Below are 18,275 nucleotides of genomic sequence, written 5' to 3'. Positions count from 1 at the left end.
ACACAATGGCAGCTGCAACCTGAAGGGCCTCCCTCTCTTCCTGAAACCAGTGTAGTTATGTTATGGAGCATGGAAGCAGCAGGTGGATCCATGATCTTGGAGGCCTTTTCCAAACAAAGTAACTATTCCCTGAAGCAGCTCCTCCACACCACTTTCTGTGCCTACGTTCCCTCTTCCAGTTGTTTATGGGCTTTGCTCACCCAGCCTGTATCGGCTGTGAAGAATTTTTCTCATCCCCTTTCCTCAGTCTCATGAGCATCTCCATGCATACAGCTTTATTTTCAAGGCACCACCCGAATTCCAGTGTTATTGTGCCCGAATACCCTGAGGAGTTGGTGCTCACTACAAAGGGCAGGAGGGCTATGCCTAAGTGCAGCCAGGTGCTCCTACAGGCTGGAATCATGTCCAACTCTTCATTGCCCATTGCTAGCCCTCAAGTGATGCCATACCTAGTAGCAGAGTGGTGTGTCTGTGGTTTTACTCGTTTTTACAGTGTCCACATTTCAACAGATACGGCCAAGTGCCATAGTCACTTCGGCCATCTGTAGTTGTGCTGGAGGATGCTGGAGCTGATACTGCACGGAAATGCAGAGGCTGTGCTGGCAGTTCAGACATCTTACTCATGGTTTTAAAAGGAATTAGTGGATTTAGAAACTTATGGATGAGGTTGTCCCATTGTCCTGAGCTTTCCATGAGCATCTCAATCCAGAAGGTGCCTGGCTGCCCTTGGGAAGAGATGGTGAGCAGTGGTGCAGTGCCCAGGTGCCTCAGCAAAACATCATTTGATCACAGAGTTCACTGTTTGAAACATCTAAGTGAGTTTTAGTATGCATTTTTAAACCAATTGGAAAAAAGTGGCACAGGCCCAAACAGAGGGCAAAGCCCCTCACAGCGTGGCTATGCAGGGCTACAAGCATTCTCTAGCCTAAAACTGCATAGAAGAGGGAGACACACGAGCCCGTTGCTGCCTCAGACTGATCCCCACTAATTTCATCTCTCACTAGGGAGCAGGACACTTCCTGAGACATCAGAATGTTCACTTTTCCCAAACTCAAACCATCCAGGAATTTCCCAGGTAAAAGAGATTTTCTAAGTGTTTAGAACTTTTATTCTGTTTGCTGAGAGCTGTTAAGAGCCAGGAGAATCACTGTTAGATGAGTCCTCTGCTCCCATCCCATCCCGTCCCGTCCCGTCCCATCCCATCCCATCCTGTCCATTCTTTCAGATCTTTCTGGAAATGAGTCATAGGGCTTCGAAGGACATGAGCCAATGCTCACTCCTCAGCCTCATTTCTGTGCTTGCACTGGACTGTGTTGTGCATATCTCCAGAGAGTGGAACAAGGATGTTTGTCCCAGGAAAGTGCTGCCTTCCCTCTGCATGACCCCTTCTCCAGCCACATCTTGTTCTTTTCCAATGGGGTGTTATTACCAACAATCCTTGGATGGCTCCACAGCTATCCAGCTATCAGTGCTTTGGACACACACATTATTATTAGCCCCTTATCTTCTGAGATCCTACACTGTCCCACTTCATCCCATCTCTGTCCAATGGGTACTACCCGCCTGTACATGGCAGGTCAGTGTGACCAGACTGGATTCACTTTACAGGCTTTGGGTGCGACCTAAAAGATCTCACGGACTCTCACCACCACTGGTACTGCAATCTGCCATGGGGCTGGATAATTGCGGGGCTGGATAACAGTGCTCCTGGGCACGGGCAGGACTGAAGGATGTGCCACGGCCTCATCCCCATCTCATGCCAGCCCAGGAGGGATGGCTGCATATCCCATTCCCCACTCCCCATTCCGCATTCCCCCTCCTGGCTGCACCGGGCGCTGGGCTCCGTGCAGGGGTGACCAGAGCTGTTCACTGAGAGGAACAACGGCCCCAGCCGCGGGCAGAGCTTCTCCCAGCCCCCTGGCAGCCAGCGGGGGCTCCAGCACAGACCGGGAGCATCCCGGGCCGCAGCAGCGCTCCCCGGCCCCGGGCAGGAAGGGGCGGAGCGGCGATGTCGACGTCGACAGCGATGGCGGTCGCGGTGGCAGTGGCGATGGCGATAGCAGTGGCCAGGCCTTCTTGCCCCGCTGCCCTCCCCGCTACCGGGACACGCCTCGCAGGCGGGAGCCGACAACAAAACCGCGCCGGGACGCCTGCGCTGGGCTCCGCCGACCCAAAAGCTGCCCCGCGGCCGCTGCCCAGCCTTGCCCTGGCGGGGACCGGGGAAGGCCGGGGTACAGCGCGCACTGCCGGGGGCCGGCTGCGGCACACACCGAGCATCGCTGCTCGTTAACGCAGACAGTTAGCGAGGGAGGAGCCGATGCTGTGGCTTGTGGCACAGAACGGACAGTGGCCCCACGTCCCACCCAAAGAGCGGATTCTCCCAGTTTAACTGTTGTCTTGGAGCTGGTTAATGAGACACTGGTCACACCGGGGCTTTCCTTACCGAGAGGGTGGTCAGGCCCTGGATCAGGGTCCTGGAGAGTGGGAGTGGGTCGGTGGCCCAAACTGTCAGTGTTCAAGGAGCATTTGAATAGTGTCCTTAATAATGAGCTTAAATTTTCGGTCAGCCTTGGAAGGGATTAGGCAATTCGACTCTATGATCCTTGTGGGTCACTTTCAACTGAAATTGTATTACTCTATTATTCCATGCCATTCAATTCCATTCCATTCCTTTCTATCCCTAAATTCAGGTGTCAAAGATGTTCTTCAGGAGCAAGCCAAGGCAGTAGCGTCATTCTATAGGATCACCGATCCTGGAGTCAGTTTAGTCTGTAAGAGGATTGTGTCAGTGCTGAGTCCATCTCTCCTGCGGGAAGCTGCTCGGGACAGCAGGCAGCCAGCCCTGTGCTCGTCCCAAGGCTGTAGGTTCACAGAATATCGCTTGAGCTCTCGCAGCCCACCCGTCCCGGCTCGTTCGCAGTGCAGCCACGCCAGGGACTGGCACTGCCACACGGGACCACTCCCACGCACCTTGGGTTTGTTGGTGCTGGTTATTCCATGCCAGCTCCCAGTTTGGGCACTGGGACAAGGGGTGCCCTGCAGCTGCATAAGAACTGGGAAGTGGGAATGCTGTCAGAGCAGACAAGCGCTGGCATAGGACAGGGAGGGCAGGCACCCCTCCCAGTTGCCGCAGGGGACTCTGACTCGGGAAAGAGGGGACTGCTGTCCCTTGTGGAAAACACAGCTGTGCTGCGGGGCAGGGCAGAGGGAGTCGTTTCCACTGTTCACAGCCCGGGCTGTCACTAGTGCGGCTGTGGAGCGAACAGGCACGGCAGGGGAGAAAACTCCCCAGTTTACACCAATGTGTAGATCTGCAGCTCCTCGTGTTCTCTCAGTTGGATCTTGTGTAACACTCACTGGTTCCCGGCTCTGTAGACGCACTGCCCACCCCCATCAACCTCTGTGAGCACCTGTGATTTTCTTTTTCTTTAAACAACTGCCCCCGTTATTTCTGCCTTATTTGCATCTCTTCAACCATGTGAGATTTAAAAGGAGCTGCACACATCGGCAAAGCCAGGGCATGACTCCAACCAGGTGTGGTGTCCCCCAGCAGTGAGTGAATCACAGAATCCCAGAATGGTTTCGGTGGAAGAGACCTTACAGCCCATCCAGTGCCACCCCTGCCATGGCTAGGGACACCTCCCACTGTCCCAGAGTGCTCCAAGCCCCAAAATCCAACACTTCAGGGATCCAGGGGCAGCCACAACCAAAGGCCGTGCTTCCCTCCTCTGCCTTTTTTAAGAGGACACCACAGATCCTGGCAACTCAACCACTTGACTTGGGCATAGGAAAAACTTTTATTTACATGTTAATTAAAAAAATACTTGACAAAAAAGGCATACAGTATTTTATACTAAAAGAATAAAGATTTTTATTAAGCACTGTAAGTTGCATTCAATAGCCTTCAAAGACACCACACCACAATCCATCTACAACCAGCCAAACCCAACAGTAGTTCATTCTTGCACAATCCATGAGTTGGGGCAGAACTCCCTTCAACTTACATTAAGATACCTACTTAGCTCTGGCGGGCAGGGAATGGGGAATTACACCTCATTTCTGATCACTAATGTGTGATGAAGAGCATCAGGAGAATTATATGAAAACGAATATAAAGAAATGATTCTGATTTTGAAGTACATTAAGTTTGGAAACACTAACAAAAACATCAAAATGATACAGGTATATTTGCTTATACTAAATTCTTGATGGGAAAGTTCTCAAGAACAAGCCATTTGTTTCCTGCTACAGAAGGGGGGTACTTTTTTTTGAAGATCAAAGCGTTTTTTTTTTTTTGTTTTTCACAGAATTTCATATTTGCTAATATGAAGGCATAAAACAGCAACAGAGAACAATAATGCATACAGCAATGAGTACACCAGGGTAACGTTGATATTCAAAACGGCTAGATAATTTTTTTTTTAAGTTTTAGAATAAATGCAACAGAGGTCAATAATCACAAAATTTTAAGGTTAGAGCAAGATCAGTCAATGACTAAACATAGTTAACATCTTTTATAGGACTATTACTGATTATTAGCTTTTTTTTGTTTTGCAAATGGGCACAGTACTTGTAAGAATGGAAGAAAGAGGACAATAACATGCATAATATTAACTACACACTTTAAAAATCATGAACCATGCAGAAGTTTAGCTCAAATAGTAGTACTAATGGTCTACGTCTGATTCAAAACCACATAGTTCATTGATCACGGATGCATGGTATTAGTCACAAAAAGTTTCCCAACACATTGTGTTTGTTTTGAAAGGTCGTTTGCATCTTCTATGATTTCAAGTTTATCTCCGTTTAACTCGCTCGTAACATGTATGATGTCTATTGAACTCAGCAGAACTGCAGTGTTACTGAGAATTGGTAGTTTCGAGAGTTTGCACATTTTTAACACAAAAGAACCACGGCAACGGTGATGAGATTTCAGAAAGAAAAAACTGTGGTTGTGCCTTTTTCCCCCCATAATCATGAAATCAAAGCCTTAAAGAAAGCTTTATTGTGACACAGTAATGCAAAATCAAATATAATGGCATACATATGGTGCCAAGTACTAAAAATTATAGTTTTAAGCTATATATACTTAAAGACTGCCAAAATTTGTTTTCTTTATATTTCAAAAAACAAAACTACAAGCTTTTGTCATAACCAGTTTAAACTTTATGTATACTTCATTTTAAGTGCGGGAGTCAAATGCTCTTCATTCTTTTTTTTTTTTTTTTTTTTTTTTGTTGTTGTTGTTTTATTGTAGCATTTTGACTACAACTGGTTAAAACTAAAAAAATGTGTTGTTTAAATCTCTGACATCAAAGAGGGATCCGAATTTCCAAAGTCCTCATTTTTCTCTTACGGAAAGGAAAAAATGTACATAACTGTAGGCTCTCTTTCTTTCCAGATATTCCTAATCCTGACCATTCCCAACATCCTTCACCCTCTATAAAAAATAAGTTTACTCTTCTTTTTTTAAGACAGTGGCCTCAAGAGCATCATCTTTATGGCAAACACTGTCTGCATTTAGTGCATTTAAGTGAGGATTCGTATTGCACATTTTAGAGTCATTACTCAAGGCACTTTCAGACTGATTGGAAGCCCTGATGTCTCCTGTATTCCCATTCATCTGGGAAGCTGGTTTTTCCTCAGTCACAACTCCATTTTCAGCCAGGGATCCATCTGAAGACACAAGTGAGGATTTAGATTCCTCGGATTTTGACTTAAGTTCTTTGGCTACTTCTTCTGCTGAAGCAGCGTAAGGAGGTTTGCCCTAGTTGTTAAAAAAAGAAGAGAATTACTGAAGGACCAGTGCTAAAAATGTATATAATTGTACAGTTTGATATAAGGACACTACAACAGGCAGCATGCAGGGCATAGGGTCGTGAGTGAACACCAAATATCAAAGAAGTGGCCCACAAAATACACGGAGAGGATTTTCGGTGTTCCCCAGAGCCTTCTGATGCCCCCGGGGCAAATGCTTTACTTCTAACTTCGATGTTGCCCTCCTTTCACCACATCAGAGCTATATAAATGTCTGAAACACCGAAAGTGAGAATCAATGTACAGCTGCACTTTGCTCCTTGGTTCATGTGTGCTGTGATTCAGTGGCAGGATTCCGTGTTACTCAAATACAAACACGACTGTTTCCAGTCAGCATTTGGAGGAGTGCAAAGGCACCATGCACTACTCCCTGCACCAAGTTATATGCTTCCAAGATTAGGAAATGCTTTCATAAAAAAAGCATATAGTAAAATCTTACAAGACCAAGTATAGCCATAAAAACCAGACTGATGCAGCACACAATTAGTTTTTAAGTATTCATAATTACTTAGTGTTCCACAAACATAATAGGCTTTAAACAAACCAAAATAAGCAGGTTAGGCTGCTAAGAAGCAGCACACTGGTCTGTCACACTGTTCACAAAGTCAAGTGCTAAGAAATGGCTTAAGACAGGGACATCTCAAACAGCAGCAAACAGCTCTGCAGTCTAAAAAAACTTCCATTGTTACCTACTAGAACACCTGCAGTATCTGCTGAAGGATTTTACAGAAGGACTTTGCAGGTGAGTCAGAGTTGATGTTCTCTAGCATTCTCATTATCCAGATAATCACAATTCTCAGTCCCATTGCATAGGGATGGGACTGCACATGAGGACAAGGGACACTGATCATTGTCATAGTGCCTCTTTACACACACACTTAAGTTCAGCTTTCAAGACATGCTTTAGTTTCTTTCCAGAACAACAGTGAAAGGTCTCATCTTGGGACAAAACAGACCAGTCTGGTGCAATGGATAAACCCAAAGACCTTGTTTTAGTCAGATTCCCAAGCTGAGGGGAAAAAGTGCCTCAGGCTGAGCCTGGCCCCGCACAGGCACTGCCTCAGTGAGGCAGAGGGGCCACTGGCACCTCCCAGCCTCACCTGGCCCTCACAATCCCACTGTGTGGGAACAAGTTCTCCCTGCCATGTGCATTTTAAATCACCTTTTTTCTCTTCCTGTACAAGGAACATCCTATGTGGCCTTGATGACCACAAAATGCAATGAGCTCAGAAAATGCCATTTATCTTTCTTCTCCAGGCACAGTTTTACACACAGATCCTTGTGATCACAAATATTTACCATCCAAATTACATTTCATTAATAAAAATGCAAATATCCAACCGTGATGGCACTCGTCAAGACACCTGCAACTACTACCTGAACTACACTCCCATATGTACACCTGTAGCAAGCCTGGAGTAATTGGGAGCTCGTTTTCAGGATTTCCTTTATTTCAAAGCTTAAGGTACTCAGAAATTAGATGCTCTATCTTTAACACAGTGGTTTCTCTTCTATTTAAAGATGTAAAGTTTCAGATCAACAAGTATATTTGTAGACAGATAGTCTGTGTACACAGCAATTTAACAAAGAAGAGAAGTATTTGAATTTTTACACTTTTAAAACAGTAAGTTTTACTGCAAGGTAATAGTTGCTTCATTATCTACTGGAGAACATTCTCTCTTTTACTGTCTGACACCTGAAAACACACCCCTACTCTCAGGTCGCCCTGACAAATGGCATGTCCATATGATATTTATTGTGGAAGCTATTCCAGCTATCTACTACTCATTCACCCAACTGCATAGCAGCCAGAACCATGGAAAAGGGAGGAAAACACAACTCTGAAAGCAACTGGCATCTCATACAGATCAGCAGTCTGCCTCAGCTACATTTGAAGGATCCATAGAACAGACAGAAGTCATGATCCATGGACGCTCTGTAGGGTGTCACCAGGAAGGAACCTACATGCTCAGGGGGAAAGGTTGCCCTGATATTCCCAAGAAGTTTAGAGCGACCTCTCGGATCTGGAGCATGGCAGCAGCAAAGATCCTTCACTGCTACAAACTTTCCTTCATGAGGTTTGGACCATGGTCCCAGAAAAGAATTGGGGAAGAGTGGGGCCAGGAACAGAACTGCTAATTTGTTTCAGCTTTGTATTTTTCCCATTTTCTAAATTTTCTTCTACTCCCATGGCTGGTTAGAGCTGTGTAGGCACAGGATTCATGTCAAAATACATTCTTCCACGTCTGTCTTTAGAAGCAAAGTTTGCTTTAAGTGAGCTGTGACACCAGCCTGTCCTGTCACCGCTGTGCAGCTCACAGCTTCCACGGGTCGCCAGAAACACTTGTAGCTGTTAAAGTGGTGCTGGTCTGGAGTCCAGCCCAGCCCAGCCCGTCACAGAGCGTGCTGCAGTCAGGCACATGGCTTCATTACCTGAATTGCTCCCTGGCTTTTATAACCTCGCCCATAGTACCTTCCACCTCTTCCAAAAGTTCTTATCACCGGAGTGGAGATAACTCCTCTAGGACGCCTGCAGGGGTGGGGCAAGGGGAGAAAATAAAACACAGATCAGTTTTGGTTACAACTGTTTTACATTTAGTTTCGCTGGAATATTATTTCCCTAGCTTTACTGTCTAGTGCCTATCATCAACACATCTTTAAAGAGGCAAGATGCTAATTCTGAATTGCAGGGCTCTACTGCTTGCAATAGTATAAAACCAACAAACTTTTTGGGTCCAGAGCAATAAAATGTCTCTTTCTAAAATTCCCTTCTGAAGAAACAATAAATTATACTTTCAAAGTATACTTTATACTTTGCAGAAACATTTTCCAAGTGTCAAATTATCCTCATGGCATTTTAAAACCAGAGCTCAAAATACTTTCACCTTACAAAAACAGCAATTTGAACCACATAGAAAGCGATTTCCCACATTAAATAGCAGTTCCCAGTATAAACACATGAGACAGACAGGATCTGATAAAAGAAACTGAGGCAGAATTCAAAAATTGTGTAGGTGTAAAATTATCTAAGAAACCAAGGGAATAAAGGAGTTTCTCCTGTATCTGGCATGTGGCAATTGATAAGTTGGGATGCTTTCCAATGAAGACTCCCCAACTTAGACACATTAGGTGGTGGTTTTTGGTTTAATTCAGTACAGATTACATCAGATGAAACCAAACTTTCTCACTTTGGTCTCAAGTTGTGCCAGGGGAGGTGGTTTAGATTAGATATATTTGGAAAAATTTGTTCACAGAAAGGGTTGTCAAGCCCTGGCACAGCTGCCCAGGGCAGTGCTTGAGTCACCATTCTGGAACTGTTCACAAAACACATGGATGTGGCACTTGCGGATATGGTTTAGGGGTGAGCATGGTGGCAGGTACTGGGTTGACAGTTGGACTCGATGATCTTAAGAGGTCTTTTCCAATCTCAGCAATTCCAGGATTCAGCTACAGCTGCTTTAATTCCAACAGCTGCAGAAACTGAACTTCCCAATCATTATGTCAAGAACCCTGTTCTAAAAATTCCTTGTTTTCTCTACTAGAAATACTGGATTGCTCTAGAAGCCTGGGAATGCCCTGTGTTTGCTCTGGATGTGCTGCCGATATTGGGAGGTGCTGGTTTGACACCTGACCCCACTGGGGCTGGCTGGAACAGCAGGATGCTGCTCAGCTCCCTGAGCTGAGTGAGGCTGAACTGCCCAGGGGAACAGCACTGTGACCCCCAGGCTTCTCTCACACGCTGTGAATTCCCACACTGCGCAGTAAGAAATCAAATTCTGGGGTTTAGAAGCAACAGCAGAGAATGAAGAGAGAGAAGAACTGTGGTTTGCATGTGAGTCTCTCTTGCTGTGTTCCCTCCTTGCCAACCCTACTGGCTTTCTTTTTACAAGGTCAAAGTGTGTCCTTCAAGGAGCTGAGAAAAGACTTTCCCCCTAAGAAAATCACATTAAATACACTGATGGATTGAGGCCAGTACAAAGCAGCTGGTGTAACTTTACACAATAAGAACAACATCCAAGCTCAGCATTGCAGAGACATGAGGCAATGGGTAAAGAAGCCTGACTCAATCCCCTCTGCTGAAAGAGATAAAAATGGAATACAAATGTGCAAAACTGGGCCATGAACTGAGACAACCTGCTGTGCTGTTTCCCAGTTGTGACCTTTGGTAGGAAATAACCTCTGCCAACATGAACCTGTTGTTAAAGCACTGGAGATCAGGGAAAGGTTCTTCCCCAGAGGGTGCTGGGCATTACCCAGGCTCCCCAGGGAATGATGACATTCCCAAGGCTGCCAGAGCTCCAGGAGCCTTTGGACACTGCTCCCAGGGATGTGCAGGGTAGGACTGCTGGGGTATCTGTGCAGGGCCAGGGATTGGACTCCCATGATCCTTGTGGCTCCTTTCAAACTCAAAATATTCTATGATTATGTGATTCTGTCTTTAGGCAGAACCCTTTAAGTGAGCATGTTTTCCTATTGGTTCTACTTTAGTACCAACTGACCCAACAAACAGGTAGGCTGCCTGCAGTCATTTTCCCTCTGGCCTATTCTGGTAACTCTACATGAGACCAATGTCCTATCGGTGCTAATCTGATGGAGACAGGATCTGACATTGACAGTTTTCCCGTCTCTTTGGGGTGACAATCTGGACAGTACCTCCAATAAAAAGTAACTTCAGCCATTTTATCTCAAATTGAAATCTACTACTAAAGAATCATGTTTCTCTGTCATAAAGATACTGGCAGGAGCAGCAACACTCTTTCAGTGATCTGTTCACTTCCCAGGTAAAGAGGGTTCTCAGTTCCCTGCTACTGATGTTCTATGTGAATTCAGGGACTTCCTTCTTCAGGAGATGGAGGAACTGCTGTCCTGTGTGGATGTAACCCTCCAAGTCCCAGGGTGCCCAGAGACCTGATCAGGTTGCTTTGGCAGGACACCAGCCATTGCCAGCAGCACCTCCCCACACAGAGTGCAGGTCATCGGGAGAAGCAACCAGCTTCTGTTCATGTATCCTCATGAAAAACAGAACTGATAATCATTCAAGAGCCTCATTTCAATGGTGACAGAGGTTGTTTTGTCCCCTGGTACCCAAGCAAACCTCATGCTTCTCCACCTTTGTTCACTCCCACTGTCTCCAGATGCTGCTCTGGACCAGCACAGTGCTCCCCAAACCCCCCCATGCCTACACAGGTGCTTGACCGTTGTCTGAAACACCTAAAACTACGCTCAGTACTTCTGTTTCGGCAGTTGGATCTCATTCTAGAGTACTGGGCAGTCCTAGCTACATGGGGTGCCCTCCAAGGTTCTGCTCTGCTGCCACTGAACCTGTTGACATCCCAGGGCTTCAGATTAACCCAGCTCTTCACTCAGCCCAATATAACAGGGATTCCAACAGCTCTGGCTGACTCCAGCATGAAGTTGGAGTAAATTAACAGATAGATGAAATTCACACACAGTGGAATCTTTCACACTGCTGCTCCCTAGCTCAAGGTGGCAATAAATCCATCAGCTTTACTCCACTCCTAATATAGATAGACACAATACATAAATCATGTTACTTTAGGATTGTCTCCTGTAATAGACACAATCTTAATGAAAGATAGAGATTTCTGTAAGGCATAGAACCAGAAAGCCTATGGAAAAAACAGCATCTTAAAAGAAACAAACTAGATATTTTTGTAATAAAGTACTTGGTTTTCAGACATGTTGTTCACCTGTAACTTCAGCTGTAGTGAAATGAAGTGGAAGAGCTGAATAAACCAATATTCTTTTAAGCACATTTCCATCATGACTGTAACAGAGAACTATCAAACCCAGAAATGTCCTTCAGATGTTTTCTACTTCACAAGATTACATAATGTAGTTATTAAAAATGTTATCATGCTTCTAATAAATGTCCTTCCACAAAAAAGAAAATAATTTAATGCAATACAATGGTTTAATGGAAAAGTCCTGAAGTAATCTCATGCAAAACCAACCTCTCTATGTGTGTATATATCTATCTCTATGTACTTCAGATTGAGTACTAATTTTATTTGCACATAAATATGCTTATACATATACATGTTTATATTTGTATAGACAAATAACTGGTGAAAAGCATCTTAAAAGGAATGCCAATGTTTTCTTGAACTTTCAGTAGGTATTATTGACCCTACGTGTCATAAAGTGTGCCATATGCAAACTACCACCTCCAACTTTTCCCTGTTTTCCTTGTTTCCCCAATCATTAAATCTCATGTGAGAAAGCACATTCCCAGGCTGGCACTTACCCTCTGGCTGGTCCTCCCACGGACACCACCTGCAGAGGAAATGGCCCTCTCCCCCCTCGTCCGCGTCTGCTTCCAGCCCAATGGCCGACTACAGTGCCGGCAATTTCAAGTTTCCCTCCCTGAGAAGGAATAGGTTGGACTCCTGCACATAAAAGCAAAACCAAACTTTGATCTTCACAATCATCACAGTAAAGTTCCAAATGAATGGAAAGTTGATTTGCCCAGATTTCACCACATAACCCATTTCTTCTATGGATACCATGAGAATATTGCTGGCTTTGCAGTATTCCAGAAGCATTAGAACTCCAAGAGCCTGCTTCCCCCTCTCCCCTTTTTAAAAATAGATACGAATTCTGAAGAGAAAAATGATCTGACATGCATGCTTCAGCTTCAGTAATTAAAAATATACTTGAGATAAGCCTCAAGAAACCAGGGAAATTTTACAAGCTGGCTGAAGATTGCTTTTTTCCTTCATTCCCAAAGAAGAAGGAATTCCTGCAGGTTCAAGGTTCTTTTCAGCCAACAGCAAGTATCAGCATAGACCATATAGATTATATTGGCAATAAGGAACTTACTAGGCTGGATAAACTGTACTAACACTAAGCTGCTATAAAAATGTAGCATTCAAACAGATCTGGTTTAAAAGGTGGGTCTATCATTCCCCCTCCAAGAAGGCAGCTAAAATTACAGTTGTCTAAGATGCAACTATAGCTTCTGTTCAAGTTGCTCATGTCTTTATACCAAATCAGCTCTAGGGCATACCATGTATTTCAAGAAATCCAGGTATGTGAACTGAGCAAGATGTTACTGGTAAGACCATCAGCACCAAAAGGATTACAAACCACAGTTTACGCAGCCATAATTAGTTTCCAAATGTTAACAGGCTGGTAACTACACTACTGATTACGGCCAGAAGGTTTCTACTTCCCTGTGCAAGTCCTTCAGCTCCAAATGCAGACGGTTTGCAGGGCCAGAGTTATTCACACATGAAGCATTAGAGGCATGTTTGCTCTTAGGATAAAAGCTCAGAGGCCAGAAAGAACAGCTAAATATGTGGGGAAAATTTACCCTGAACAGGTTTCCATCATCCCACATCATACAGGAAATGAGCAATGGGCACACAGGCAGAGAAGTAAATTCCAGTCCTGTGTCCACACCAGCACTGATGCAAGCAAAGAAGGGCTCAGCTTTAATAACAAAGTCAGTCATTTCTACGCTGGGTCTTGGCAAAAGGCTCAATTGTCCCCAGATTTTGGAAAATCCCTGTTAATACAAAGGCAGAGGCCAGTGGGTTACAGATGCCCTCTTCGCCTGTGGAGCAGAGGAGACAATCTGCCCACTGGGTTTCAGGCTATCCTGTGTTTGAAGGAGGTTTCTGGCATGAGGAGGGCTGGCACTCGGGGCTTGCGGCAGGGACGGGAGCAGGGCGGACAGCGGGCGGACAGCAGCCGGGCAGGCTCTAGAGAGGGAAGCTGAGACAGTTAGGGAGACAGGGAGTCAGTAGGAAAGCCTCAGACCAACCCATACAGTGGAGGAAGCCGTTGCCAGAAGCTCTAAGAAAAAGGGTTTGGATATAATTACCGCCCTGAAACTTGCTAGTCCTGTTGCTGTCATTGCCAGAGAAGGCTCCGGAGTGTCCTGCCGCTGCCGCCACCCGGAAGGCCCGGTAAGCGCCTGTGGCTACTGTTTCCCCATAAGGGCCTCCGAAGCCATAGACTCCTGTTAGACCCAGGGTAAAGAAAGACAGGGGAAAAGCTGTGAGGGGGCCAGGCAACCAGGAAGGCCCCAGTAGACAGGTTGCTGCCTCCTTCCACCCTTCCAGAGCCAGGCGGGAGGGCTGCGCTCCCACGGGCCAGGCTCCTGTGGGCGATGCAGCACCACCAGAGGAGCCCCGGCCAAAGGTGTCCTGCTGCCTCAGCCAGCAGGGAGCCTCTGATCCGAAGGGCAGGCCTCAGGGCTTGGAATGGGATCCCAACTTCTATGGCATTGTAAAGGCTTGTGACAATTTTTTGGCAGTGAGCTCTAGTGGCTACAGTCATGGCATCCCTGGAATGCCTGTGTCCAGTATCCATACCTCTATGGGCCTTGGTACAGAGAGATTTTGAGGAAGGGAGCAATTCTAGGAACAGCCTGGAATGGTTATGTCAGTATTTACACTTGAGGGTGCCAGTGGGTACATGACTGTAGCAAAACACAGAGGAGTGTGGAGGGGCAAAGATTGTCTTCAGCCCTGACAGGTAAACTGTGTCTGCTAAATTAGAAACATTTCGAACCAATTTACTGTCCAACTCAGAGCTTTTTCATACTACCCAGTGTCAATCCATTCCTCTTTTTCCTAGTTCCACAATATCAGTAAAAATATTTTGATCTGGCAGTTACTGAAAACGTGATGAAAATATGCAGCAATACAGCACAATCCATATCATTGGGCTAATAAAAGCAACCCCAATATACAGTGATTGGCACATGCCAACACAAGCTGACCACTTGCTTTTCTGTATTTTCCCTATGAAACTGAGGGTTGGTACTTTTGGGAATGTGCAAGGTAAGGTAATGTGTGGCACTGCTGTCCCATCACTTACCAGCAAAGCCTCTCCCCCTGCCCTGAGGTGGTGGGACTGGCCCAAAGTGTCGAGGATACATAGAAGCTGGATAGAAAGGCATGGCAGGTGGAGGTGGGAAAGGGAGAGGATGGTTCTGCCTGGAGAAATTTAATCCTTCTAGGATGCTCTGACGCATCTTTTCAACCTTGGCTGCCTGCTCAGCCTAGGAATAAAGAGAAGGTCACAGAAGGGCATTAAAATTCTCATTTCAATTGTATAAGGCTACATTTACACAACAAATTCAAAGGAAAATACAAAATAATGGAGGAGCAGAGACAGAATCATCATCCCAAACCTGGATTGCAAACCAGAGTCTGTGCACATAGGCTGAAACATGCCTGGAGGGTTACAACCCTGAGAGGAACCATAGCCACCATCAGTAGCAAAGCTAGGATCAGCTCAAAGTGACCTCAAGTCACAAAAAAAGAAAGGACACAGTTTCAGACCTTCCAAAAAGTTAAAAATAAAAAAATGTGGGTTATTCAGTAAACTCTTTTATCAGTTTCCTGTTTTTACAGGTGGATAGTAACTTTGCATGATTTGGATAACACAAAAAACTCTTTAATTCGTATTTTAAGATGGTTGTAAGACATGTGAAAAGATTTTGAGCTGAGGATCCCAAAATGACTTCACAGTCTGTAAAATCAGTTAGAAATGACCAATTTTCTTTCACTACAAGCCCAGTGCAGCTTAGTCCTTTGGACAGTCTGACCCAAAAAGCTGGGACTTGAACAAATGTGCAAAGTTTCCAATTTGGCCATTCATCATATCAGTGCTTTCATTTCCAGAGAGAAAAAAAAAAAAAAAAAATCTAAGTCCAGTTGATACCTTTTCTTCCAAATCTACCCAAATGCCATCCTATTCATCAAGACATAAGGAATTAAAGAGCAAAACCCACCCATTAGCCATTCCCCTCATATTTGCCTTTAAAAGCAGAGGTGACATCAGGTGAATGATGACACTCACATCATGCAACTGTTGTGGGCACATGGGACATTCCATCACCCTGCACAACTACACACCTGACCGTCACAGAGGTCGATGAGCGGAACTTTCTCCCGGCTTGCTTTGATGAGCTTGGTCTGGAACAATTTCCCATCAAAATACATCCAGGGACAGCAGTGCTCCCATGGAATCGGCTGTCCGCAGGCATCGTTGGCAAAAAGAGCCATGTCCACACCGCTCATAAAGAGAGCAGACAGCTGGATTCCGCGGGGATCCAGATTCTCAATCTGTTCAAAAATGGAGTAAATAGAGTAAGACCACAATGAGATGTAATTCAAAGTTATTCCCATAGTTACATTCTTTTCAAAACTCTTGCAAACAGAGGGATTTTAAAAGGTCATCCAGACTTTCAGAGGTCTGAGCAGAAGAACACATCGGAACCTCTCACTTGTGCATGCAGAGCTGCCATCTTCAGAAAAGCTGTGGTCCCATCCACCTGCTCTGGAGACCGGAGATAAACACAAACCCCTATTTTTCAACATGAAGCGCAGGAAACTATTTCTAAAGACACTTATAGGAAGTTAGCACTAGAAAGCTTCATTTAAACTTTTATTCCAAATAATTAAGTGCTTCTGAGATGTGTGGTAGAACATCTCAGGCATGAGCTCAATACAAAATTCCATTTTTTTTCCCATGTAACACATTTTCTTCTGAACTCCTTCATAATGGACTTTCTGTTAGTTTGAGTCAAGATTTTGCTTTAAGAACTCATCTCTTAATAGCAAAGTAGTGTATATACATACAACAGCTTTATTTAGGATGCAGGATTGGGACACTAAGGTAGAATTAAACAGCAAATAATAAATAGTGGTCAAAGCAAAAAGGATTTGCTTCCAGAAAGTGTATTTTTAGCTCTGGCATAACAAAATATCACTACTGGTGTTCTCTGAAATACTTCTCAAAATATCAACCCTTGCTTGGGAACATTTTCAAGACCTTGGTATTAAATTTTTAAATTAAACTCCATTACCACCTTCCTTATGCATAAGCAAACTTTAAGAGCCCAAAGACTCTCCCGCTCATTTTGCAGAGACATGGCTGGGTTCAAATTCAGCTGCTCTTTCTGTCTGACTTCACGAGCTGCTTTTTGTGAAGATAGTAACAACCCTGAGGGAATTACTTCCAACTAACCAACATATCTTACAGAAGTAATCTGCACTACTTTATGTATGATTGGAAAATAAAACAATTCTATTAAACCAAAATATTATTTGTTATCAGTGGCCTTTTGTTTTGGGTTGGAACAGAAAGAAAGAGTATTTTCTCTGGAAATTCCTTTATTAGGTCTCTAAGAACAGTGATTTTCACAGTGGAGTTTCTTCCTCTTTGCATCAGATCAAGAGAGAAGTGAGACTTCGATGACTCTGTAATAGATTCCTTTGCCAAAATCTCTACCCCTAGATGTCATTTAGGCTGGGGGGCTTACCATCCAGTGAAGTGTTCCAGGCCAGGTTGGACAAAGCTTGGAGCAACCTGGCATAGTGGAAGGTCTCTGCCCATGGCAGGGAATGGAGTAAGATGGGCTTTAAGGTTCCTTCCAATCCAATCCACTCAGTGATTCTGATTTATTGTGTTGTGTGGAAAGATGGACATTGTAGACCACTGCAGCCATCTCTGCAACACTTTAAGCCAGCAAGACTAGTATTTTAGAAAGTATAGGTGGTTGTGCAAGGCTTTTAGTGAGGCACATATAAATCAGCCACTACAGTTAATCCTCAAATCAGCTGTAAACAAATCTAAATTACGTAACTTCTAGTTAAGAATTACCTTGAGTTCCTGAAGCTGGTCAGGTTCATAGAGCTTTGGAGACAATGCTTGGGCAAGGAAAGCATCAAGTTCCTGGCGCCGCAAAATGCGCACCCCCGGCCACTGTACCATGTACCTGCGAGGGAAGCACGCCTAAGTCAGGGCTTCTTAATGGCTCAGTCAGAAACTACCAGTGTACACACAGGACATGCCACAGGAGACAAACATGCTGTGCCAGTGAAAAGAGGAGCTACAAGACACCACTTTTTTGCATACTAAGGAGCTTATAAGGAGAAACAGTGTTTTAGTGCTCAAAAGGCAAGATGAAGTTCAATAGAACCAAAGACAAATTTACATTTATTATTCTCAAAAATGCCTTAAATTTTATCATGTGCAAGTTTCTAACCTTGGATTCTGAAAGAATGATAAACTATTTGTCTTAAATAATTATCCCAAAGTCAATTTTCACTCTGAAAATTAAACAGTTCAGGATTTTGGACCTTGTGACTTTTTCTTTGGAAAGCTGAAAGCTTTTGCTGTGCAACTTCACCCACAGAAGCCTCTGAGGCCCCAAAAGTTGTTTTTTTACTGAGTAGAAGTTGGTTTTGAAGTGTCGAGTACACTAAGGGAAAACCAATTCAAATGATACAACCTTTTGCAACACAAGACCTTTTTTGTGCTTCCATCAATCCTTTAGAGGTTGAAAATGCACTACACACACGCTTTTCTATAACCAAACCAAATGCCCTCTCTCAGTGAGGCTGCAAACATGAAGTAACACTTTCTAGAGATGCAGAGTAAAACTTTTCCTCTGTTTTGATGTCCCTGGAGGTGAC

The 18,275-nt window shown here is 44.5% G+C and overlaps 1 protein-coding gene across 3 annotated transcripts in view; it reads right to left on the bottom strand.

The window, feature by feature from the left end:
- Positions 1 to 3,778: 3,778 nt before the first annotated feature.
- FAM120A (family with sequence similarity 120A) overlaps positions 3,779 to 18,275 on the bottom strand; it is a 50,320-nt gene continuing 35,823 nt past the window's right edge. For 2 of the 3 annotated variants that reach the window (XM_033071902.2, XM_033071901.2), the window contains exons 12-18: positions 17,461 to 17,575; positions 15,711 to 15,920; positions 14,668 to 14,851; positions 13,667 to 13,804; positions 12,086 to 12,227; positions 8,251 to 8,347; positions 3,779 to 5,767 (exon numbers count right to left, since the gene is read on the bottom strand). In XM_033071902.2, coding sequence (XP_032927793.1) covers positions 5,456 to 5,767; positions 8,251 to 8,347; positions 12,086 to 12,227; positions 13,667 to 13,804; positions 14,668 to 14,851; positions 15,711 to 15,920; positions 17,461 to 17,575 — 1,198 coding nt within the window. In that variant the 3' untranslated portion in view covers positions 3,779 to 5,455. The remainder of the gene's footprint in view (positions 5,768 to 8,250; positions 8,348 to 12,085; positions 12,228 to 13,666; positions 13,805 to 14,667; positions 14,852 to 15,710; positions 15,921 to 17,460; positions 17,576 to 18,275) is intronic. The other variant, XM_033071903.2, reaches the window with a different exon arrangement.

The sequence above is a fragment of the Catharus ustulatus genome, chromosome 13 (assembly GCF_009819885.2).
Source record: "Catharus ustulatus isolate bCatUst1 chromosome 13, bCatUst1.pri.v2, whole genome shotgun sequence".
Classification (NCBI taxonomy): Eukaryota; Metazoa; Chordata; class Aves; order Passeriformes; family Turdidae; genus Catharus; species Catharus ustulatus.
The sequence above is the reverse complement of the archived record's forward strand: the minus strand, read 5'-3'. Positions and strand labels throughout refer to the sequence as shown.